At 38.4% G+C, this 26298-nt stretch overlaps 2 protein-coding genes across 16 annotated transcripts in view; both read right to left on the bottom strand.

Moving 5' to 3' along the window:
- The window catches only part of MND1 (meiotic nuclear divisions 1), a 67571-nt gene extending 59901 nt beyond the window's left edge, over positions 1-7670 (bottom strand). Inside the window, exon 1 of one of the 2 annotated variants that reach the window (XM_066360922.1) lies at positions 7574-7670. Coding sequence is in view for 1 of the 2 variants with exons in the window: in XM_066360921.1 (XP_066217018.1) it covers positions 7574-7576 (3 nt within the window). In the remaining variant the exon portion in view is untranslated. The remainder of the gene's footprint in view (positions 1-7573) is intronic. The other variant, XM_066360921.1, reaches the window with a different exon arrangement.
- Positions 7671-7898: 228 nt separating this feature from the next.
- The window catches only part of TRIM2 (tripartite motif containing 2), a 143123-nt gene continuing 124723 nt past the window's right edge, over positions 7899-26298 (bottom strand). For all 14 annotated transcript variants that reach the window (XM_066386639.1, XM_066386647.1, XM_066386678.1 and 11 more), the window contains 4 exons: positions 23378-23546; positions 22223-22293; positions 17217-17357; positions 7899-12302 (listed from right to left, as the gene is read on the bottom strand). In XM_066386639.1, coding sequence (XP_066242736.1) covers positions 12150-12302; positions 17217-17357; positions 22223-22293; positions 23378-23546 — 534 coding nt within the window. In that variant the 3' untranslated portion in view covers positions 7899-12149. The remainder of the gene's footprint in view (positions 12303-17216; positions 17358-22222; positions 22294-23377; positions 23547-26298) is intronic.

The following is a 26298-nucleotide window of genomic DNA, read 5'->3' as shown; positions in this document are numbered from 1 at the left end:
AATTAGAAAACCCCTGACCTGTGGTGGCGTAGTGGATAAAGCGTCAACCTGGAAACACTGAGGTTGCCGGTTCAAAACCCTGGCTTGCCTGGTCAAGGCACATATGGGAGCTGATGCTTCCTGCTCCTCCCCTTTCTCTCTCTCTCTCTTTCTCTCTCTCCCCCCCCTAAAATGAATGAATAAATAAATAAATAAATAAAAATTAAAAAAAAAAAAAAAGGAATTAGAAAAAGAAGAACAAAGACAACGCAAAACCAGTCAAAGAAAGGAAATAATAAAAATCAGAGCAGAAATAAATGAAACAGAGAACAGAAAAACTATAGAAAAAATTAATAGAACAAGGAGCTGGTTCTTTGAAAAGATCAACAAAATTGACAAACCCTTGGCAAGACTCACCAAGGAAAAGAGAGAAAGGACTCATATAAACAAAATCCAAAATGAAAGAGGAGAAATCACCACAGATATCACAGATATACAAAAAATTATTGTAGAATACTATGAAAAACTATATGCCACCAAATTCAACAATCTAGAAGAAATGGATAAATTCCTAGAACAATACAATCTTCCTAGACTGAGACATGAAGAAGCAGAAAGCCTAAACAGACCAATAAGCAGGGAGGAAATAGAAAAAACTATTAAAAACATCCCCAAAAATAAAAGCCCAGGTCCAGACGGTTATACTAATGAATTCTATCAAATATTCAAAGAAGACTTGGTTCCTATTCTACTCAAAGTCTTCCAAAAAATTAAAGAAGAAGCAATACTTCCAAACACATTTTATGAGGTCAACATAACCCACATACCGAAACCTGGCAAGGACGGCACAAAAAAAGAAAACTACAGACCAATATCTCTAATGAATACAGATGCTAAAATACTAAACAAAATACTAGCAAATCAAATACAACAACATATTAAAAAAATAACACATCATGATCAAGTGGGATTCATCCCAGAATCTCAAGGATGGTTCAACATATGTAAAACGGTTAACGTAATACACCATATCAACAAAACAAAGAACAAAAACCACATGATCTTATCAATAGATGCAGAAAAGGCATTTGATAAAATACAATACAATTTTATGTTTAAGACACTCAACAAAATGGGTATAGAAGAAAAATATCTCAACATGATAAAGGCCATTTATGATAAACCATCAGCTAACATCATATTAAATGGCATAAAACTAAGGACTTTCCCCCTTAAATCAGGAACAAGACAGGGTTGTCCACTCTCTCCACTCTTATTTAACGTGGTGCTAGAAGTTCTAGCCAGAGCAATCAGACAAGATAAAGAAATAAAAGGCATTCATATCGGAAAAGAAGAAGTAAAGGTTTCACTTTTTGCAGATGATATGATCCTATACATAGAAAATCCCAAAGACTCCACAAAATGATTACTAGAAACAATAAACCAATACAGTAAGGTTGCAGGATACAAAATTAATATACAAAAGTCCATAGCCTTTCTATTAATATATGCCAACAACGAAACATTAGAAAATGAACTCAAAAAAATAATCCCTTTCACGGTTGCAACAAAAAAAATAAAATACCTAGGAATAAACATAACAAAGAATGTAAAGGACCTATATATTGAAAACTACAAAGCACTGTTAAGGAAAATCGAAAAAGCTACAATGAAATGAAAAAATATTCCTTGTTCTTGGATAGGAAAAATAAATATAATCAAAATGACCATATTACCCAAAGCAATATACAAATTTAATGCAATTCCCATCAAAATTCCAATGACATTTTTTAAAGAAATGGAACAAAAAATCATCAGATTTATATGGAACCATAAAAAACCCCAAATAACCAAAGCAATCCTAAGGAAAAAGAACAAAGCTGGGGGCATTACAATACCTGACTTCAAATTATATTATAGAGCCATGACAATCAAAATAGCAGCATGGTATTGGTAGAAAAATAGACACTCAGACCAATGGAACAGAATAGAAAGTCCAGAAATAAAACCACATATATATGGTCAAATAATTTTCGATAAAGGGGCCAACATCACACAGTGGAGAAAAGAAAGCCTCTTCAACAAATGGTGCTGGGAAAAACTGGAAGGTCACATGCAAAAGAATGAAACTCGACTATAGTTTGTCCCCTTGTACTACAATAAAATTAATTCAAAATGAATCAAAGACCTAAATATAAGACCTGAAACAATAAAGTACATAGAAGAAAACATAGGTACTAAACTCATGGACCTTGGTTTTAAAGAGCATTTTATGAATTTGACTCCAAAAGCAAGAGAAGTGAAGGCAAAGATAAATGAATGGGACTACATCAGACTAAGAAGCTTTTGCACAGCAAGAGAAACTGATAACAAAACAAACAGACAGCCAACTAAATGGGAGATGATATTTTCAGCCTGACCTGTGGTGGTGCAGTGGATAAAGCGTTGACCTGGAAATGCTGAGGTTGCCGGTTCGAAACCCTGGGCTTGCCTGGTCAAGGCACATATGGGAGTTGATGCTTCCGGCTCCTCCCCCCTTCTCTCTCTCTGTCCCCTCTCTCTCTCTCCCTCTCCCTCTCTCTCTCTCTCTCTCTCCCTCTCTCTCTCTCCCCCCTCTAAAAATGAATAAATAAAATGAAAAAAAGTCTTAAAAAATAAAATAAATGGGGAAAATATTTTCAAACAACAGCTCAGATAAGGGCCTAATATCCAAAATATACCAAGAATTCATAAAACCCAATAACAAACAAACAAACAATCCAATAAAAAAATGGGAAGAGGACATGAACAGACACTTCTCCCAGGAAGAAATACAAATGGCCAACAAATATATGAAAAGATGCTCATCTTCATTAGCTATTAGAGAAATGCAAATCAAAACTACAATGAGATACCACCTCACACCTGTTAGATTAGCTATTATCAACAAGACAGGTAATAACAAGTGTTGGAGAGGCTGTGGAGAAAAAAGAACCCTCATCCACTGTTGGTGGGAATGTAAAGTAGTACAACCACTATGGAAGAAAGAATGGTGGTTTCTCAAAAAATTGAAAATATATAGAACTACCATATGACCCAGCAATCCCTCTACTGAGTGTATACACACATAACTCAAAAACACTGGTGCGTAAAGACACATGCAGCTCCATGTTCATTGCAGCACTGTTCACAGTGGCCAAGACATGGAAACAACCAAAAAGCCCTTCAATAGATGATTGGATAAAGAAGAAGTGGTACATATATACTATGGAATACTACTCAGCCATAAGAAATGATGACATCAGATCATTTACAACAACATGGATGGATCTTGATAACATATGGAGTGAAATAAGTAAATCAGAAAAAAACTAAGAACTGCATGATTCCATATTTACATGGGACATAAAAACGAGACTAAGAGACATGGACAAGAGTGTGGTGGTTGGGGGGGGGGGGGAGAGGGAAGGAGAGGGGTGAGGGGAGAAACACAATAAAAACCAGATAGAAGGTGACGGAGGACAATTTGACTTTGGGTGATAGGTATGCAACATAACTGAATGACAAGATAACCTGGAGATGTTTTCTTTGAACATATGTACCATGATTTATTGTCACCCCATTAAAATTAATAATAAAAAAAGAAGCTACAAAAACATAGTCAGCCTGACCAGGCGGTGGCGCAGTGGATGGAGCGTCGGACTGGGATGCTGAGGACCCAGGTTCGAGACCCCGAGGTCGCCAGTTTGAGCACAGGCTCATCTGGTTTGAGCAAAAAAAGCCCACCAGCTTGAACCCAAGGTCAAGAGCAAGGGGTTACTCGGTCTGCTGAAGGCCCGTGGTCAGGGCACATATGAGAAAGCAATCAATGAACAACTAAGGTGTCGCAATGAAAAACTGATGATTGATGCTTCTCATCTCTCTCCGTTCCTGTCTGTCTGTCCCTGTCTATCCCTCTCTCTGACTCACTCCCTGTCTCTGTAAAAAATAAACAAAAAAAAATTTAAAAAACAAACAAAAAAAACATAGTCATAGAGCAGAGGGGATATAGTCAATAATATTGTAATTAACTACGTACGGTGTCACGCGGGCACTAGCATTATCAGGGGGATCACTTCAAAAATGATATAACTGTCTAACCACTATGCTGTATACCTGAAACTAATATAAAATAAAATTGAATGTCAATTTAAAAAAAAGAAAAAGAAAATCTTCAGAACATGAACTGCCTTTGCCTTCCCAGAGCTTAGTGCCAGGTTAGACAGAGCAGACAAAAGGCTAAGCTTTAATTTTTACGATCATGTGTCTAAAGCTTCTCACCCTAAAATTTGAGGCTGTTTGGGCTCCCAAATTCCACAACACCCACTGGACTCCAATAAATATAATACTAGGTGAAATAATAAGAAGAAATTCTGTGATAAGCATTTCTTGCATGGTTTAGAGCAGGGGTCCCCAAACTTTTTACACAGGGGGCCAGTTCACTGTCCCTCAGACCGTTGGAGGGCCGGACTATAAAAAAAAAACTATCAACAAATTCCTATGCACACTGCACATATCTTATTTTAAAGTAAAAAAAAACAAAAACAAAACGGGAACAAATACAATATTTAAAATAAAGAACAAATAAATTTAAATCAACAAACTGACCAGTATTTCAATGGGAACTATGCTCCTCTCACTGACCACCAATGAAAGAGGTGCCCCTTCCGGAAGTGCCGCGGGGCGGATAAATGGCCTCAGGGGGCCGCATGCGGCCCATGGGCGTAGTTTGGGGACCCCTGGCTTAGAGAGTGAAATCAGAAAAATTTCTGGTAGACCTGTTCACTGAATTTAAGGTCGAGAGCTAGAGTTCAATACTGCTTTCTCAACCTTCCTTTCTTGGCCTCTGCAGCATCTGAATACACCAAGCATGAAATGCACAGTTAGAAGGTCTCTTCTGCTCACTTTGCTAGTTCATTGGGTTTCAAACTGCCATTAGAATCATCTCAGAGGCTTTTAAAAAGTACTGACGCCCAGGCACATTCCCATATGAAATGAGTCCAACTCTGAGAAGGGGCGTCAGCCTAGGCACACTTTTTTTTTTTTTTTTTTTCATTTTTCTGAAGCTGGAAACAGGGAGAGACAGTCAGACAGACTCCCGCATGCGCCCGACCGGGATCCACCCGGCACGCCCACCAGGGGGCGATGCTCTGCCCATCCTGGGCGTCGCCATGTTGCGACCAGAGCCACTCTAGCGCCTGAGGCAGAGGCCACAGAGCCATCCCCAGCGCCGGGGCCATCTTTGCTCCAATGGAGCCTTGGCTGCGGGAGGGGAAGAGAGAGACAGAGAGGAAAGTGCGGCGGAGGGGTGGAGAAGCAAATGTGCGCTTCTCCTGTGTGCCCTGGCCGGGAATCGAACCCGGGTCCTCCGCACGCTAGGCCGACGCTCTACCGCTGAGCCAACCGGCCAGGGCCTAGGCACACTTATTTTAAAAAATCTTTTCCAGGTGCTTTAATTGTGCGCTAGGATTAAGAACACGGTTGGGTTTTTTTCCACCCTGGGGAGCAGTGAGAATCCCTTTAGGTCTTCAGTCATGGCTGCATCAGTGAAAAACAGATCCAAAGCTTTAGGAAAGGTTCCTGTCTTGGTATTATAAATAGTAGATCCTTGGAGAGACCTATAGACTCCACAAGAATCTGCCACCCAGAGGCAGGCCATGAGGAAAACGAGTGTCCTGGGGCAGTTTTAAGAAAGCTATATCACTCAGCTCCACAGCTATAAAAGTTACTCAAGAACTATGGATGAATGTTTCATCCATTTACATTGCTTTCAGGCTAATTTAGTCATCGGACTCTTTTATGACTACAAATAGTTTTTTATTATTAATTAGAGTAGGGAAGTGTCATGGCCAAAATTAAAATAACATAAAAGGATGCCATGTTAATCCATATTTAGAAATTTCTCTAAAAATCAACAAGAGCTCATTTAATACTAAGATTAATGAAAATCTCCTGATATAAGTTAGAGATGCATTCAAATTAGTAAGTAAGGGGACTCAAATCTTAACTTGAGGACAACAAAGGAACCTTCTCCAATTAGGAGTTATAGAATTCCTAAAGTCAACCCTGTTGATCAAATACAATGAAATTTTGGAAACTTAAAAGTAGATGTTATCTGCAGCCCTCAGAAGTGGAAGATTACATTGCATCTCTCCACTTCCAAAAATATAACTGGACTTACACTAATTATAAACCCAAGCAAATCAAAACAGCTACTCATTCACAATCAGGAAAGAGAGCAAAAGTTATCTTTGATCAACACTGAACTTATTTCTTAATCATTAATAAAAAATAGGAAGTATATAGATTTAGTTTTCTAATGTTTCATGTTTTCCATTATCAGAAGAATCTGAAAAGAGTTAACAGCACATTAAACCATTAAATATTAGAAGATAATTTATGAGAGAGATTAGGTAAAAGGACAAAGTTAATGCGTTTTTGCTGCAAAGCTATCAGTAGTTCTTGATATTAGGCCAGTAACTCTCTAAAGAGACATGTATCACAGAGCACTAGTAACAGATTTAAGGGCGGCCCTGTTTGGTTTCTTACATCATTTCATGCCCAGGTGGTTAAGATGGTAGTTTAACCACAAAGAAGCCGTTATCAGCTCTAATGACATCTGGACAAGCATCTTCAAATAAGCACCGTACAACCTAAATCCTTGTTTACCATCAATCAGCTTGGGAAAAAAACGGCCACTTAACTAAATTAAGATATTAAAATCTTCTATCCATTTAATTAAGAGGTTGATTCTCTGCCAACAAAGCAGAAAAAAAACCTAGTATGAAACTTTGAAGGTGTATGTAAATGATCTGATACCGACAAAAGCCATTAAGTTCTGGGACGATGGGCGGGCATGGACACGCACTTAGGGCGGGGCTTCCCTAATAAAGGAACCAGCTCCCTACAATCAGCAGTCCGGGGCCCAAAAGGGCAACGATGCCTGCCCTTCGGTAAAACAAAACAAAACAAAACAAACCCCAACGAATTGGCACAGAAATCACCTAACTGGCATAAGTGAAGAGTCACTGGGTTACTTCTGAAATTGTGAGCGATTCAGGAACGTGCTCTACACGTTACGAGGCTTAAAAAGCCACTCAACTGTCAAGGATCGAGAGAGCCATTTGGGACCTTGGGCGCCCGACTCCGTCTCGCTGATCCTTTCTTTCCCGGAGGCCGAACCGGGCAAGCAGGGGCCCAGGTCCAGAAGTATTCGTGGTCTCTCCAGCAGGTGTACGAGTATGTGACATACCCGGGTCACGCTCCCCAGCGCTTCGCGTGTTGAACCTAAGCGAAGGGCGGGAGCGGCCGGCGTCCCCGCAGTGCCCTCCCGCGGCCCCGGGGCGCAGGGGACAGGGGCGCAGCGCCGCGCTGCAGCCTCCGGCTCCCGCGGCGCAGCGGGTGGGCGCGCGCGCGCTCGGGCCGCCCCGCCGCGCCCGGGAAGTGCGCGGTGGTTAGGGCGTCGACCTGGCGGCGCCTCCGTGAGAGCCCCGGAGCCCGAACCCGCTCGTAAGATCGCCAGGGCCGGAACCCCTGCAGCTTCGAGGGGATCCGGGAGCATGACCTCAGCTCTCACCATGTTGCAGGCGGCGCGTCTTCCGGGGATGGAGCCCAGCGCTGGGGGCGAGGAGCGGGTCGCACCAACAAGGGTTTGATTTTGGCGCCAACCCCGCCCTAGGGGCGGAGCAACGTGGGAGAAGGTGGGAGAAAGACCGACCCTGGCCCGGATGGCGTGCAGCGACCCCTGGCGGCTCCACCGAGGCCGCTCAGGGTGGGGCGGGACCTTCTCATTAGTACCACGTTTGGTTGAGGGATTGCTGTGTTCTACAAATTCTAGAACATCCCTTTATTTCTCTTCACTGGGAGCGACACTATGTCAAATAAATTAACATTCACCCTGGAAACGGAGAAAACAAGCTTTATTATAATGATTTGAGATTTTGTGCATGGTAAAGATAATACACATGGATCTTGTTTCTCCTATATTTCAAGACAGAATTAAAGTTTTATTTTAGACTAAAGCATCCAAAATACTTGGTACGTATGTAGCTACGAACATACAAACACTTTGATGCACAGCGTTTATTCTTTTCTTTAAATAGGCAGTCAGCATTTTGATCATAAAAGAACAAATGAGAATATATCAATCAGTATCAACGGCAGAGAGCGCAAGGCTTCGTGTTCTATACACGAAACGTACGAAACAGAGCTATAAAGATGGAATGTACAAAATTTTAGAAGAAAATAAAAGGAAGCAAAAAAACCTTTACAGTCATACATAGGATTGAAAAGCTATAGAACTGAGAATGACATAAAGAATTCTATTACAAGAATACACTCTTGTTGATGGCAGAACATTCCATGTCATAAAGCAAAAGCGCTGAGTTTAAGGCTGCACTGCTTTCAAAAGTTAATGGAAGTGCTGTACATTCACTAAACAACATAGCCAATTTATTAACCAATTTTAGAATATTAATAGCTTTCATACGTTCTCCACAAACAAATCACACAATCACTGCCACACAATTCATCTTCAGAGAGTTTAAGATTAACACCATGATTTGTAGCTTACTGTCATTTAAAGCAAACAAAAATTATTTATTTATACCAAATAAATCTTTAATGGGCACTTAGTTCCTTTATGGCAATACTAGATTCCTAGTTATCAAAAATATTAAAATAATTGTAAAGTTTAAAACCCTGCAACGTTGACAGAATGCAACAGTATTACAACTTTCGGTTTTAAGCAAAATTAGATAATGTTTGCAGCAACTATCTTTAATTGTATCCTATCTGGAAATGTCTTTTTAAAAATTGTTAAACTAAAAATACTCCTCCCTCTTTTCAGAAGCAGGTCAATAGGGAGGATATACTATAGAGTCCAAATGTACAAAAAGATTTTTCCTGTTTGAAGCAATCTGATGATCTGATGTTTATTTGGCATTCCCTCCTATTAACTCAGTAGGTATTACCAAAGCATTGATGTGAACCCCTTAATGTTAAGGATCCATAGTCACTTGCTAGTGTACTGCTATTCCAGTTAACTCTGTGTTAGGACATACCCTGTATATTTAGTAGTAGAAGCAAGTGTGTTCTAGTTTCATGGACCTGTAGTATTTATTTGCCTCAAATCTAGTAAAAAAAAAAAAATGAAAATAAGGAAACTTGGGGGCTTGTCTGGTTACTGGAGACAAAAGTTTGATCAAGATACTAAGTACCGTTAAAAAAAATGGCAAACAGTCATAAAGGCTTTTTATTCATGTATCTCTGAATGGTCAAGTGACTCTCTACCACCCCGTGTCCAGCAGGGGAGGTCTGTATTGGGAGGGAACACATTGTCACTGACCTTTATTTACATTCTAGCTGGCAATATTTTATCATAGTGCCCGGGGGAGTTTGAATGGGTAATTTTTCAGTGCTACTTATCATGAATGTATGACAGGTTCTGTACACTTGATAAAGAGAAATCAAGCAATAATGGTAGCCCAGAAAAAAATAAAGAATCACTTATTTTAATATCCTTCTCAGTTTACCAAAATCCATTTTCCGTAGAATGTGACAAAATTTCACTTAAGTCTTGTCTATCCGTATCTTAGCAGCATTCCCCCTAAAATATGCTTACCAAGAAATACAGTAAATGCACATAGGTATCTAAATATGAAATGTTATGTATATTTTAACATATACAATTACATATTTTCGGGGGAAAATATAGTGTTTCCTGGAGTGCCCATAGCATGTGTTTTAGTTACAGAGAAACAGGTCTGAGTATTCTTTAATTCATTTTTCCAACATTGATATGTAAAATAAATTAGCTTTGTCTTCAATCTACTAATTGAGATATCCAGCCTGATACAGTATGATGGCTGATTAATTTCTAAATTCACATATGTAATTTAAAGGTTGTGGGGGAAAAAACACACAAAAAACAAACCTTTAAGTAAACTAGTCTTAAGATCAATAGTTTCTGACAATCTAAATAAGGAATCCAATTTTACTCATAAAAATAAATTAAAATTAACTTAACCATTTTAAAAAGTTTTCTTTTAAATAGTCTAGGAGCTGCTAAAAGTCTAGATTATTTTTTATGCAGAATATTAATAATGGAAAAATGGAATTCTCTTCCTAGAGTGTAAGCTCAAGGGGGCAGGAATTTTGTCTGTTTCCCCACCACTATGTCCCCAGTACCTAGAACAGTGCCTGGCTCCTAGTAGGCACTCATTAAATATGAAGGTTTAAATTCAAATACTTATTTCATTAATGCTAGGAAACTGCATCTTAACATTCTAAAAATGTTACTGAATTTTATAACTTTATCACAGACAATTTCAAATATTTGGAAAGCTCTACCTAACTAAAAAAGTACTAAAGCTAAATGTAAATCTTTCTTAAAAAATTAATTTCTGAGGTTGATTTGGGCATAAATTTGATAGACACCTGGAAGTAGCTAGATTTCCCTTTTAAATTTAAAAAATTCCTATGTAAGAGAGTGACTGAGTTATAAATTAATAAGCAATAAACATCACATTCATATAATTATACACTTGGGAAATGTTTTATTATAGTTCAGTTCTAAGGTGCTTTCAGTGTAAAAGATCCCAAAGTCATTATCGAAAATGCCAAGCATGACATCCTATTTGGTAGAACTGAGTAGAAAATTAAACAGTGAAAATAAACCACATCTTATTTTACAATATCAATGACAGACTGATTGACTAAATTATTCTTAACATTTCTCAAAATGCATTTATATTTCGTTCAAACGTAATTCAAGTTCAACTTTTCTCTTTTGACCTGCTTTTTTTTTTTTTTTTGAAAGACCAGAAAGCCATTTTCTGATGCAATGTCAGCTGGTACCAGCATTCCTGGAAAATGGCAAAAATTAATCTGCTTTAGGGCTTGTTCTACTAGGAAGGCTTGAAGCTGCTCCATGAAGGAATGTGCTGAAGAACGGCTGGATGAGCTTCTGTCTTTCAGAATGCTGCCTATTTCAATACACCAACAATTCAGCTATATATATAGATATATACGATACATTCTACCTTACCCTAATCATGTATACATAGTCCTTTAATGCCTCTACTATTCATTAGACAATGATAAATAACCATAACATGCCCTTACCTGTAACGCTTTCACAACTTTGGTAACACTTGCTTTCTAAGGGGAAACCATTACTCAATCACATGCCTTTGGTCGACACCATCCGTCCTCCAAAGGGCTACTTATGGCTCTCTGTCCTAGGATACTGGTGTCCTACTACATGTGTTGACGTTTTGCAGGAGGTAAAGCTTTCGCTTTCATGAAGTGGAAGAGGAGGGACACATGTGAGAACATAGCACATAAAACGTCACTAACTTTTTCTTGATTATATTCCAGTGCATTGATCTGGAGCTGGGCTGTCTGTTTACCAACAGGTAGCGTTACTGTTATAATATGCTTCTCAAAGCATTAGGAATTTCAGGTTTCCCTGAAGGTGTATTTTGTCTTTTGATATAAGATGAGCAGGAGAGAGAAGGTGAAAAGAACACAAAAAGGATCTCTGATCTAACCCAGGAAGGATGGAAAATTTGCATTTATTTTTTAAGTGCTAAACTCAGAGGCTTGCTAATCACAGATGAGAAGATTATGCAAGACAGTCTTATTTTTCTTCCTAAAGTAATTTATATATAGTTATTGATAACCAAAAAATGTCACAATACCTAGTGTAAAAGTGAGGTTAGAAGATCCCCCCGATCTTGTGACCGACGTTAAAGTATTTAACTACAACAGATTTTGTTTTTGGAAGCTCTGCGCAAAGGCTACCATTCACAGGATTAACAAATACCTTTACATCTTATACGTTGTTTTTTAATGCTTGTTTGATTTGCAAGATTAGTCTAACTACATAAATCCCTGTCCTATAAGCCATAGTTCACAGGTATAAAACTTTGCAGTTTTTATAGATTCAGTAGAAGATCTCTCTCTCCTTTTAACCTTTAAATTATAGAAATCAGTTTTTAAGGAAATTGTTACATTCAGAAATATTCTTAGAGAGTTCGCCAATGATTCCTTCTAGCATGAAAAGTCTAGTATGATCTGGTCCCGCGCCGAGACATCCATTCCAGTTTCTAGTGCAAGACCTTTGTGAAGGGCTGTCCCGCTTCCCGCTGTTACTGTAAGTACCGATAGACCTTGAAACAGTGGTTCCCAGAGTCTGCAACCACAACGTGGCCATCTGAAGTCAGGGCCAGGCCTTGGGGGCCATAGAGTGGGTCAGCGGATGTGTTAATGTAGGACAAAAACGATCCACTTCCATCAAAAACCTGTCAAAAATACAGAATGTGTTATAGGAAAAGTTATAGTAATAGGATGAAATAGGAGTTAGGAAATTCTTGATGCTAATGTTTTTAATAGATAAAGCATGTGTGAAATACCCTAGGTTTGTTTAGGTCACTGTCATATATATATATACAATCCCTTCCCCCGCTAACCTTGCTTTTTCTCCTCTCGTGCTCTAAGAGTCACTGACAAAGAACATGCCACTGGCCACCAGGTCACACTTATACTCTTTCAGTAGTCATATTTGAGGGAAAGGCCCTGGATGGCACTTGAAAAATGAATGACCCATATTTTTCACTCAAAGCCTTCATTTTTCCTCCCCTCTAGTTTCACATCCCTCTTTTATCCCCAATCATTAGTGGGAAAAATCAGCAACTAAATCACAGAAGAATGGTCCTGAATCATAATAAGCAATGATGAGAAAGAGATTCTTTTTTTCCTTTTCAGAAAAGGTAAATTATAAGAAGTCAATGGTTGCACATGCACGTTTGGATATAAAGTAGTCTCCTTTTGGTCTGTAAGCTTCTGCTATGCTGAAATAAAAGGATCAGGAACACCTCTCCTTCAGACAGCCATCCTGGTTTCTTTTGACCATTCTGTTTGGCCCGTTGGGTGTCCTAAAAGGCAGGTGCCATGAGGGTAACAACACAGCTGAGCATCTGTGGTCCTACACAGAACTGCTCTGTGAACCTGGTTCCCTGTCTAGCTTCTGGCTTCCCAGCAAACATAGACTGCCCCTTTCAAATGTAAATGTCCATTGGGATAATTATGCAAAACAAATATATTTCAGAAATGAAAGCATTTAGCACTACATTTATAGTCTCAACCTTTTTTCTGAGAAGTAGGTAAACAGATCATTCAAATTGCTGACCATAGCTGTCCTCCCAGAGGCACCTGAATGCTAGTAGATTTAGCCAGTGCATTCCTGGTTTCTCATGTGCATTACATAGGGCCACATTGGCAAGGATGAATAGCCCCATCTATAAATGTATGTTTAGTTAGATCCATGCAGGGTCTACATGGACAAATGGTAGAAAAGAATAGTCTTCTTCAGCCCTGGTTGGTCGGCTCAGTGATAGAGCGTCAGCCTGGATGTCCCAGGTTTGAATCCTAGTCAGGGCACAGAGGAGAAGCACCTATCTGCTTCTCCACCCCTCCCCTTCTTGCTTCTCCCTCTCTCTCTCTCTTTCCCTACACCTCCTGCAGCCATGGCTCAATTGGAGCAAGTTAGCCCTAGGCACCAAGGATGGCTCCACAGACTCCGCCTCAGGTGCTAAGAAGAGCTCAGTTGCTGAGCAATGGAGCAACACCCCAAATGGGAAGAGCATTGCCTTCTAGTGGGCTTGCCGGGTGGATCCCAGTCAGGACTCATGCAGGAGTCTGTCTCTGCCTCCCCCCCCCCTCACTGAATAAAAAGAAAAAGAGAAAAGAAAAAAAAGAATAGCCTTCTTCAGTTTGAGGATTTAATAGCTTTATTCTGAATTTAGAAAAAATATCAAATTTTTTTTGTATCATGGGCCCCTTTGCAGTCTGACAAAGACTATACAGTCTCAAAATAGTGTTTTAATGTTATTTTTTTCCAGAATATAACCAAGTTTTATTTCTTATACCCAATCAAAATGCCAAATATCATTCATGATATCATTATTCTAAAAACATGAAAATATATTTAAGTTCATTATTATTCTTTTAAATTTGATTTTGTTAACTTTTAATTTTGAAATAATTATAGATTTATAGGAAGCCACAAAGACAGTACAGAGCGGGGCCTGTGTGCCCTTCACCCAGTTTCCCCCAATGGCAAACCCAGCACACTGACATTGGGATGTGTATAGTGTGTATCATTTTATCACAGGGATAGATAGGTTCATATAACCACCGCTGCAGTCAACATGCAGAACTATTCCATCTTCACAAAGATCTCCCTCATGCTGCCTCTTTATAATCACACCCACTCCCCTTCCCCCACCACTGCTAACTCTTGTCAACCAGGAATTAATTTTCCTTCTCTGTAATGTTAACATTTCAATGTTACACAAATGAAATCACACAGTATGGGATCTTTTGACAGTGGCTTTTTTCACTCAGCATGATGGCCCTGAGATGCGTCTAAGTTGTGAGTATACCATTAGTCTGTTCCTTTATACTGCTGAGTATGGAGAAACCAGTTTGGCCATTAACCTGTCAAAAAATATGTTGGTTATTTTCAGTTTGGGGTTATTACAAATAAAGTTTCTATGAATAACAATGTACACATTTTTTGTGTGGACATTAAGTTCTCATTTCACTGAGTTAAACGCCCAGGCGTGTAACTGCTGAGTTGTATGGTAAATGTATTTTCAGTTTTTGTAAAGCAACTGCCACTATTTCTAAAGCTGACTGTCATAATACATTCCCACTAGCAAGGTATAAGAGATTTAGTTTCTCTGCATGCTTGCCAGCATAGGCATTATCACTATTTTTAATTTTAGCTATTCTAGTATGTGAGTAGTAATGTCTCATCATGGTCTTAATTTGCACTCCCTTCCTGTCTAGTGATATGGAACATCTTTTCATGGGTATATCCTCTTCAGTGAAGTTTTTCTCTATGTCTTTTGCCCGTTTTCTTTTATTTCTTTTTCTCAAGGTTTTATTTATTGATTTTACAGAGGGGGTGGGGGAACGAGAAGTATCAACTCATAGCTGCTTCTCTTTTAGTTGCTCATTGATTGCTTGTTGTATGTACCTTGACTGGGCAAACCCAGGGTTTCAAACTGGAGATCTCAGCACTCCAGGTTGAGGCTCTATCCATTGTGCCACCACAGGCCAGGACTTTTGCCCATTTTCTAATTGGATTGTTTAATTCTTTTACTGTTAAATTCTGGGAACCTTTATACATAGATTCTAGGTGTTAAGTCCTTTGTCAGATCGGAAATTTATAAATATTTTCTCCTAGTTTTTGCTTATCTTTTCATCCTCTTCACAGAGCCTTTCACAGGGCAGAAGTTCTTCATTTTGTGGAAGTCCAACTTATTTTTTTTTCTTTAATGGATTTTCAAATACTGACACAGCTATACACCCTTGGAATAAACCCCACTTGGACATGGAGAAATTTTTATATATGGTAAATTCTATGTGTTAATATTTTGTTCAAGTATTTTTGCACCTGTATTTATAAGAAATGTGGTCTGCAGTTTTCTTTTTTGTCTGTCTTAGTCTGCTTCTGGGGTCAAGGCATCATAGCTAAGTGGGCAGGTGAATCGCAAAGTGTTCCCATGTCTTCTGTTTTCTGGAAGATATTGTATAGAACAGATACTAAATCTTTAAATATGTGGTAGAATTCTCAAGTAAAACCATCTGAGTCTGGAGTTTATTTTTGGGGAGTTTTAAAATTATGAACTAAAATTCCTTAATCATCATAGGGCTATTCAAATCATTTATTTTATATTGGGTGAGTTGTGGAGTTTGTATTTTTGAGGAATTGGTCCATTTAAGCTAAATTGTCAAATTGTTGCGTGTAGAGTTGTTCATAGAATGTCCTTACTATCCTTTTGATGTCTGCAGGGTCTGTATGATGTTAGTATTTTGTATCTTTTTCCTTTTTCTTTGCCAGTCTTGTAGGTTTGTCAAGTTAATTAATCTTTCAAAAAAACCAACTTTTTGTTTTTCTGTCTTGGATTTCATTGACCTGACCCTATCTTCACTACTTCCTTCCTTCCGCTTGCTTTCAGTTTGTTTTACTCTTCTCTTTCTAGCTTCTCGAGGTGGGAGCTTAGATTACTGATTTGAGACTTTTTTAATGTACACAATTGCTTTTTTAATTAGAGCAATTATTTCCCTTTCCGGTAGAATGGTACTTACCAGGGCTGGGGGTGGAGGAAATGGGGAGGTGCTGGCAAAGGGTACAAACTTCCAGTTAGAAGATGAATAGGTTCTGGGGATCTAATGTACAGCATGGTGATCATAGTTAACCCTGTATTATGCACTTGAAAGCTGCTATGAGAGTAGGTAGATCTAAATGTTCCTACCACAAAAAAGAAATGGTAATTATGTGACTGTGACAAGATGTGTTAGCTAATGCCACGGTGCTAATCATTCTATAAGATATGTATATCAAATCAACACATTGTACGCCTTAAATTTACACACTGGGGAAAAAATTCCCCCCTTGGCATTATTTTAGCTGTATTCTACAGAATTTGATATCCTATATTTGCATTTTCATTTAGTCAATATATTTTAAATTTTTCCTTGAGACTTCCTTTTTGATTCAGGTTATTTAGCAAAGTAATGTTTTTAAATGCATAAAACAAAATATATGGGATGATGTAGGAAAACAAACATATTAAAATATAATCAAAACATTACAAAATTTTGATTATAATAGCATGATGTGCTATTTAAACCAACACATTAAATAATAAGAAATAGTGATAGGTCTAATAATAACTGTAATTTTGAAGTAGTAATGAGCATAAATGATAATTTGAGATGTCTGCAACTATAATAGGAAAATTTCTGTGATTTCTCTTGGTGACAAAGTTATAGATATTACAAAAACTACTGTGATTGTTACCTATATTCATAATTAAAGTAAATGATAATTTTTAATTAGAAGTTGGTAAAAACAATAATATAATACTTTTATTCAACAGACTTCATGAATTCTTTCCACAAACTCTTTGTGGGGGTGTCTGGGGTGTACATGTTAAAAACACCTGATTTAGAGAGTTTCACTCTGGTAATAGGTTGACATTTTTTCTACTCCACCCTCCTTAGTTTGGCAATTCTTGTGAGATTATCTATGGTCTTATGACCCAACCAATGAAGAATGAATACTATTAAGCTTTGGCAACAGCTAATTCTCCACTTTTAACAAATACCAGTCACTACACAAGTAAGTTAGCACTTTAGCCTACCTGGATCCTGCTGTTTCCCCAGTCGGCTACAATGATGTTTCCATTTGAATCCACTGCTACACCCGTTGGAGCATTAAACTGCCCATTTCCTTCTCCATTTGAGCCAAACTTCAACATGAATTCTCCTTCCTGATTAAACACCTGTAAAAATGTTTTGAAATTATTTTATTTTAAATGAAAATAGGTGAGCCAACATTACGGATTTAAAAATATGTGAGCAGGTTATTTATAACAAGACCTATTATTTAAGTAATCCCTTTTGTTGTTGTTTTAATTAAATGAGATGTGGGGAGGCAGAGACAGACTCACACATGCAACCTGACCAGGATCCACCCAGCCAGTCTCCTACCAGGTGATGCTCTGCCCATCTGGGGTGCTGTGTTGCTAGGCTACCGAGCTATTTTTAGCACCTGAGGCAAGGCCCTGGAACCATCCTCAGTACTCAGGGCCAGCTTTGCTCCATTTGAGCCATGGCTGCAGGAGAAGAGAAAGAGAGAATTGAGGGGGAGGAGGGGGAGAAGCAGATAGATGGGCGCTTCTCCTGTGTGCCCTGACTGGGAATCAAGCCCGGGACATCCACAAGCTGGACCAATGCTCTAGCACTGAGCCAACCAGCCAGGGCCTTAGCCTTAAGTAATTCTTTTTTAAACAGTCTACAAACTAGATCCCCATATCACTCGAGGTTTCCCAATTTACTGCATAAATCTGATTTATACTGTTTGTTAAATCAGTTTTTTTTCTAGCTTATATCTGTTTATTGAATACTTATGTGAAAAATGCTTTCACCATAAATTATAAAATATATACAAAAATAAGATAGCATGAGAGAGTAGAACTATAATTTTCAACAATACTATTTTTTCTGCCTTTATATAAATAGCTAAATTTCAAGAATAAACATTGTATTTCTAACAGGATGAATGATGATTCAAAGTTGGGTCAGAAAGTAGGAGCTTTTTGTTAGTCCAGATGCTCAGAATTTATTACTATTTTACTAAGTCAACAGAAGAAAAAGTAGACTAGACTTCACAATTATAACACAGGAAATGTGTATGTGTGTGTGAGAGGGAGAGAGAGAAAGAGATAGGATAGTGGGTGAAGAATAAGAAAAGGGATTTTATATATATATATATATATTTTTAGAATATATTTCAATTAAAATAGAGAGTTTACATGGCCCTCGGCTAGTGAGAGAAGGAAGGCTGACAGAACTGGGAGCTAATCAGAACTCTTAAGCAAATTCTCTAATCTGATATCGGCAAGCAATGGGTTGGCTACAGTTAATTAAATATTCTTGTTACTAGAGTGTAACTGTGCATGTATCAAATGTAGATTACTGATTTTGAGAGAATTAATACGTGTTTAATGATAAGGCTAGAGTAAGTATAATATTATCTTGACAATTCATCAGGTGATACTTAATGGTTTTGAAATATCTCCAAGATATTATTTTAAGCTTCCATTGTTATGCAGTCTACATGTGGGGAAATACTCATTAATGATCCAAAAGTATTACATGCAAGGCACCATGAGGGTAAGGGTTCCTACAATGTGAAATTGAGGGACTTCACTATAGCTGAGCACAGATCTAATTTGAGGATGACCTCAGGACCTTCCAGATATTGTCCCATTGCCATCTCTGTGATCAAGAAAGAATAAAATGACTCTCTTAGTTACCTACACTGGGAAAATGAGACACTTCCATCTCTGAAGGCTAAACTTACTTTAATATGAAAAGAGTCCAGACCACTTCCTGAATTACTTGGCAAGTAAGTTTTACCTCTTTGGTTCTTTGGAAAGGACACAGGAACCAGCTTTTATTAAGATACCATGTTTAAAAATCTCTCCTGATGCTTTTAAGATATCTCCTTTCACATAAAACATTCTAGTTTGATAGACCAATGGGAGTGTTTGTATGCTGGTGAGGATGTAATTTATTGTTCTGTAACCTTTTCTTTAAGTCCTACAAATAATCTTTTTGTTGGCTTGTTTGTGTTTACTGCCGACTCAGAAGGTCTTTCTTGGCATCTCAGGTGCTTCTGCTTCATTTTAGAATGATAGAGAATGCCAAAGTTAGTCTTACTTGTTTTGCCACAAAAAAGAAAGCATATAATGGAAGTAGCTAAAGAATTCATCAAACCACTCATTAGCCCTGACCTACAGGTATAGTTTTTACATTTATCAAGAGAATTGGCCTGACCTGTGGTGGCACAGTGGATAAAGCTTTGACCCGGAACCCTGAGGTTGCTGGTCTGAAACCCTGGGCTCGCCTGGTCAAGGCACATAAGGGAGTTGATGCTGCCTGCTCCTCCCCGCTTCTCTCTCTCCTCTCTAAAATGAATAAATAAAATCTTAAAAAAAAAGAAATGAAGAGAATTGACTTGAATCCAGAACTATTGCTAATTGCTCTGTGTTATATGGGAAACAAATAAACAAATAGAAAACCTTCAACTATCCATAAAAGCTATATGGTGGCCCTGGCTGGCTGGTTCAATGGTAGAGTGTCAATCCAGCATGTGGAAGTCCCGGGTTTGATTCCTAGTCAGGGCACACGGGAGAAGCGACCATCTGCTTCTCTACCTCTCCACCTCCCCTTTTACTCTCTCTCTCTCCTCCTCCCACTGCCATGGCTTGATTGGTCTGAGTGTGTTGGCCCCAGGTGCTGAGAATGGCTCCCTTGAGCCTCTGCCTCAGGTGCTAAAAATAGCTCACTTGTGAGCATCAGCCCCAGATGGGAAGATCATCAACCTCAGATGGGGGTTGCCAGGTGGATCCCAGTTGAGGTGCATATAGGAGTCTGTCTGTCTCCCCTCCTCTCACTTAAAAAAAAAAAGGCTATATAGCAACTACCATCAAAGAGAGATAAAAACAAACAAAAAAAGAGACTGGTTTTGTTAAGTAAGAGGAAAATTAAGTTTAAACAACTAAAATAACCTACTTCTACTGTACTGAAAATCCAGTTTTAAAAATCAATAAATATAAATTTCTCATATATTCTCTTTTCCCATCTAAAATGTCAGTTCATTGCTTATGAATTATTCAAATGGAAACATATTAAGCAGTAAAAGTATGAGCTGAAATTGTTATTTACAGCTTTTCTTTTTACAGCAAGCATTTACAGCATGTTTTGTTTTGCTTTTTTATTATAACATTGATAATAATCCTTTTCTGATTTCAAAGTTCTGCTCAACTCCAACACTACTCCACTTGGAAGTCTTCCCTGATAGTTTTAGAAATCTTTGCTTTTCTCCTGGATACGTATAGAACTTTATATGTACCTATTTGTAAGAAATTATTTCTTGCTCTCTGCCTTGCATTTTTGGTTTCTTACATATGTCCTATGTCCTTCTACTGTGCCAGCCAGGGCTGGTAAGTAGGAGCCATCCATCCCAGGGCCACAGGGTCACAGAGGCTGCCTGGAGCCCCGGGATGGGAAAGGCTCTGGGGCCACCATTGTGCTTCATCCAAAAGAGCAACTTGACTAATGTCACTGCCCTTGGGTGAGGGAGCAGGAGGAGCATATATGGCCAGACATTTGCTGGCCTTTGTATGTTATGATTTATATGGGTTTTCTTCTGGTTTAGGGCCCTGTAATTAAATAAATGATTTCTCTATAAAGTGAGTAAAGGGTAGGAAGCATGATAACTGCTCGTGCCATCCTTTTATACTTACATTCATTGCACAGGACCGTTAGAGCCCCCAGGAGGAGGGACACAGCCCAGTCACTGGGGTGAGAACTGCAGCTTATTAGCATTAAGGGAGGTGGGGGCAGTGGGGATGGAGTTCTCCGAAGTTGGTAGCAACTCTGGAGAGACAACTTTGGAAGTGAGCTATGGTGGGCGTCCTTTCCCTCGGCCTGCCCCATGCCATGGCCCACTGTGCTCTACTCTCTGCACAGGGACTTGGTGTAACCAGCAAAAATATTTGAGGCTTTTCCATTTACTCAGGTTAAAGAAATCCACAATGGGCTGAGAAGAGAGACTTCCTTTGGCTGTTAAAATCCCATCTAGCTATTTCAGTTACCAACACTGACAAATCATTTTTAATGCTGGTTGCTTCATGGTTGCCTCTAAGTGTAAACCTTAGTCACTGGCAATACTGCCTATGCCGTTTCCTCATTATCCTTCCTTTAAAATTCCTAACTTTACAACAGTTAAATGAATTTACTTACAAGGAAACATTCTATCACTTCTATAAATACAAACCAGTATCACAACATAAACAGAAGGTAACCCTTAAAAATAAATAACAACACTCTTAAAATGAAAACGTCTGCCAGTGCCTGCCCATGACCACCAGGCATACGTTCAGTGAAACATATATCACAGCTTGAGAGGCTTTTTCTAGAATGTTACTAAATATTTTCTCATTTCCGTAAGAAAAATTTGTTTTGAACCACTTTATTATTTCCTGATTTGCTCATAACAAAGATCAAATCTTTCTTCCCCCTATGCCTAGTAAAAAAGATGTACTATACTACTTTACTACATACTTGGAGAAGGGGGGTGGGCATTGTTTTCTCAATTGTGTGAAAGCATTCTAAAAAGTATGAAATATGCTATCTGAATATATGTTAGGGCTAATTCACTCCCCAAATCTTTTATGGTAGCAGAGTTCTAATATCTATTTTTGTTTGAAGGCTTTATGATGCAGAAAATTTAAAAAGTGATCTTGTTTTCATTATTGAATAGTCACAAAATATTAAGTTTCAGAAAGTTCTGCCTCTCCAATTTCAAGCAATTACATTGTCAAATTTAATATTCAAGTTGAAATTTACACATTTTCAAATTAAGAAACATTGCCACCATATTCTGATCAATTTTCTGACCCTGCAAAGCATTTATGTCCAAGTTAACAACTGCATCTTTAAAGAGAAGAAAAATCTTCTCTTTTAGGTTAATGCCCTGAGGTCCAAGTGTATATGTGAGTATTATGTTATTTTCTCCCAGATTGATTTATCAATAAAAGCAGCAAACAGGTAACAACAATTGATGTGTTTATAGTACCTTGACAGAATGATTATGGAAATCTGTAACAATAATTTCATTATTGCTATTGACAGCTGCAAAATGGGGACCTGCAGGAAGAGGGGGGAAAATATGAGATGAGCACATCGACAGAAATGATATGACAACACAGCAGTTATAAAACTTGACATATTACTTAGTTATTTAAGAAAAAACAAAAAAGAGGAGCCTAAGTCCTTGAAAGTGCTCAGCCAGACCTCTGGCTCCAGAGAACAGGGAATCTCTATCGTTCTACCCTTGGGACCACCTGCTCTCACTTCTTCCCGATCAAGCTAAGATTCCAGCAGCCCTCAGAAAGAGGGGTGAGCAACACGCATCAGAATTCATCCTCTGAACCGATCTGAACATCATGTCTGCCAGCTTGCCTGAGTACGTGTTAAGTCATTTTAGGGTCTTCAGTTCACACTGAGAAAAAACAGGGTAACTCTCAGCAGTGAGAAAAAAACAAAAAGACTCAAATATATAAAGTAAAGCAGAAAACCCACATTCCATAATTTTGGGTGACATTCAGAACATGGCAGAACTAGAGACAAAGCACAAAAAAGGATTATGCAAATTAAGGTTAAAAGCCAAAAACATCCCTCCATGAAAGAAATTTAATAAAGTGCTTTCGGCCTCTTCTCACAGATGTGGAAACAAAGTATGCTGTGACTGAGAAGTGGTATGCCAAAAAGAGAAACAGAAGAGACCGCCCTTCCTGTACCCAGCAAATACCGTGAAACCCTGTCTCTATAATCACCCAGAAAGGGGAAAAGAATTCTCATTCAGAGGCTCTTTAAATAAAGCTACAGCTAGATGGAAACAGGAGCTAACTCCATTGTTTCTCAAGCATTCTTATTTTAAATATTTTATTTTAAAATTAACATTTTATTTTTTATTATTAGTGGAAGATCATCAGGCTTCTGAGTTGTGAAGTGCCGCTGATGAAAACTACACTTAGACGGCAGTGCAACTTCCGGCTGGGGAACCGCTGAGGAGCACCTAACCGTGCTTTTCCCTGAGATTTCATCCCCGGTATCCTCCCCAAAGCCAGCCCACATACTGGGGCGTGAGGCGTCTCCAACATGCTCCATCATGCAAATGTGAGCAGAAGAGGCATAGAAAAGGGGGTGTACATATTACCATCGAGTGTACCTGCAAACTGCCTGTCCCCGTTTCCTCGGCTACCAAACCTGGTGACTATCTTCCCGTTCGGCTGGAAGATAAACACGCAGCAAGCCTTGTTATCCACCACGATGATGTGCCCGTTGCGGTCCACGGAGACTCCTTTGGGCCCCATCAACTTTCCTGATCCGATTTTTGTCTGTTAGAAACGAGTGCAGCAGTGAAGTTTAAAACACGGCATGGAACTCGAAGACAGGTATTTTCCTTAGTAAAACGTGTACTTGAATAGTTCACACAGGAGAGACAGTGACTCATGTCACAATGATCTCTGTCTTGGAAAATTGCCTTTGTCACATCCATTATCTGGTATGGATATTTATATAAAATCCTTATTTTTCTAAAGGGATCAACCACCAAAAATGTTCTGGGATTCCTTTAACTGGGGTCACAGTTCCCTTCTAAAGAGGCAGTGTGGTACAGCCAAAGGTCCCTGAATAAGGAGTAGGGAAACTGTCCTCTGTCTGTCACTTGCTTTGGACACACCTGAGATAGCACAAATATCTTTAAGCTTCAGTTTCCTTATACATGAAAAAAATGTCAAAAAATGATCTCAATAACTTCCAGCGGTATTTTTGGAATATGCATTAAAGTAACACAATGTAGGTAAAGGGTTTAGTGTAGAGCACAGCACATATTAAGCAGTCATAAAAGCGAAGCCATCACTGTCATCATTTTATATTAAAAGTCGTATCGAAATTGCCAGGCATCTGCCATTAAACTTTACTAGAATTAAGTTCCACACAGGCAGGGGTCATGTCTGCTTTATCCAGCACCAGGTACTCAGAATCTATCATACTTCTTGCTGTCTAATAGATACCGAACAAATATTTCCTTAGTATATTCATTTTAAAGCTATGGCATTATAAGGTAAAATGATGAAATGGCTCCACTTTTCATGACATTTTGAAACGGGAAGAACACATTAGATTTCTATCAAACGTATATCATATGCATTTTTTTTTTTTTGTGAGTGAATCTCTTCTCCTTTATTAAGGTGATGAAACAAAATATATTTTTCTAAGGGTACATCTAGAAGTGTTATAGTTCTTTGTTTTTAAAGGTACATCCTTTTTATTTTTTTTATTTTTTTATAATAATTTTATATTTTTAATGGGGTGACATCAATAAATCAGGATACATATATTCAAAGATAAGAAGTCCAGGTTATCTTGTCATTCAATTATGTTGCATACCCATCACCCAAAGTCAGATTGTCCTCTGTCACCTTCTATCTAGTTTTCTTTGTGCCCCTCCCCCTCCCCCTTTCCCTCTCCCATTCCCCCCTCCCCACTGTAACCACCACACTCTTATAAATGTCTCTTAGTTTCACTTTTATGTCCCACCTACGTATGGAATAATGCAGTTCCTGGTTTTTTCTGATTTACTTATTTCGCTTCGTATCATGTTATCAAGATCCCACCATTTTGCTGTAAATGATCCGATGTCATCATTTCTTATGGCTGAGTAGTATTCCATAGTGTATATGTGCCACATCTTCTTTATCCAGTCATCTATTGACGGGCTTTTTGGTTGTTTCCATGTCCTGGCCACTGTGAACAATGCTACAATAAACATGGGGCTGCATGTGTCTTTACGTATCAATGTTTCTGAGTTTTGGGGGTATATACCCAGTAGAGGGATTGCTGGGTCATAAGGTAGTTCTATTTTCAGTTTTTTGAGGAACCACCATACTTTCTTCCATAATGGTTGTACTACTTTACATTCCCACCAACAGTGTATGAGGGTTCCTTTTTCTCCACAGCCTCTCCAACATTTGCTATTACCTGTCTTGCGAATAATAGCTAATCGAACAGGTGTGAGGTGGTATCTCATTGCAGTTTTGATTTGCATTTCTCTAATAGCTAAAGAAGATGAGCATCTTTTCATATACCTGTTGGCCATTTGTATTTCTTCCTGGGAGAAGTGTCTGTTCATATCCTCTTCCCATTTTTTTATTGGATCGTTTGTTTGTTTGTTGTTGAGTTTTATGAGTTCTTTGTATATTTTGGATATTAGGCCCTTATCTGAGCTGTTGTTTGAAAATATCATTTCCCATTTAGTTGGCTTTCTGTTTATTTTGTTATCAGTTTCTCTTGCTGAGCAAAAACTTCTTAGTCTGATGTAGTCCCATTCATTAATTTTTGCCTTCCCTTCTCTTGCCTGTGGAGTCAAATTCATAAAATGCTCTTTAAAGCCCAGGTCCATGAGTTTGGTACCTATGTCTTCTTCTATGTACTTGATTGTTTCAGGTCTTATGTTTAGATCTTTGATCCATTTTGAGTTAATTTTAGTACAGGGGGACAAACTATAGTCCAGTTTCATTCTTTTGCATGTGGCTTTCCAGTTTTCCCAGCACCATTTATTGAAGAGGCTTTCTTTTCTCCATTGTGTGTTGTTGGCCCCTTTATTAAAAATTATTTGACTATATATATGTGGTTTTATTTCTGGACTTTCTATTCTGTTCCATTGGTCTGAGTGTCTATTTTTCTACCAATACCATGCTTTTTTGATTGTCATGGCCCTATAATAGAGTTTGAAGTCAGGTATTGTAATGCCCCCAGCTTCATTCTTTTTCTTTAGGATTGCTTTGGCTATTTGGGGTTTTTTATGGTTCCATATAAATCTGATGATTTTTTGCTCTATTTCTTTAAAAAATGTCATTGGAAGTTTGATGGGAATTGCATTAAATTTGTATATTGCTTTGGGTAATATAGCCATCTTGATTATATTTATTCTTCCTAGCCAAGAACAAGGTATATTCTTCCATCTCATTATATCTTTTTCGATTTCCCTTAACAATGGTTTATAGTTTTCATTATATAAGTCCTTTACATTCTTTGTTATGTTTATTCCTAAGTATTTTATTTTTTTTGTTGCAATCGTGAAGGGGA

The sequence above is a fragment of the Saccopteryx leptura genome, chromosome 1, assembly GCF_036850995.1.
Source record: "Saccopteryx leptura isolate mSacLep1 chromosome 1, mSacLep1_pri_phased_curated, whole genome shotgun sequence".
Lineage (NCBI taxonomy): Eukaryota > Metazoa > Chordata > Mammalia > Chiroptera > Emballonuridae > Saccopteryx > Saccopteryx leptura.
Note: the sequence above shows the minus strand (reverse complement) of the source record. Positions and strands in the feature narration are given on the sequence as shown.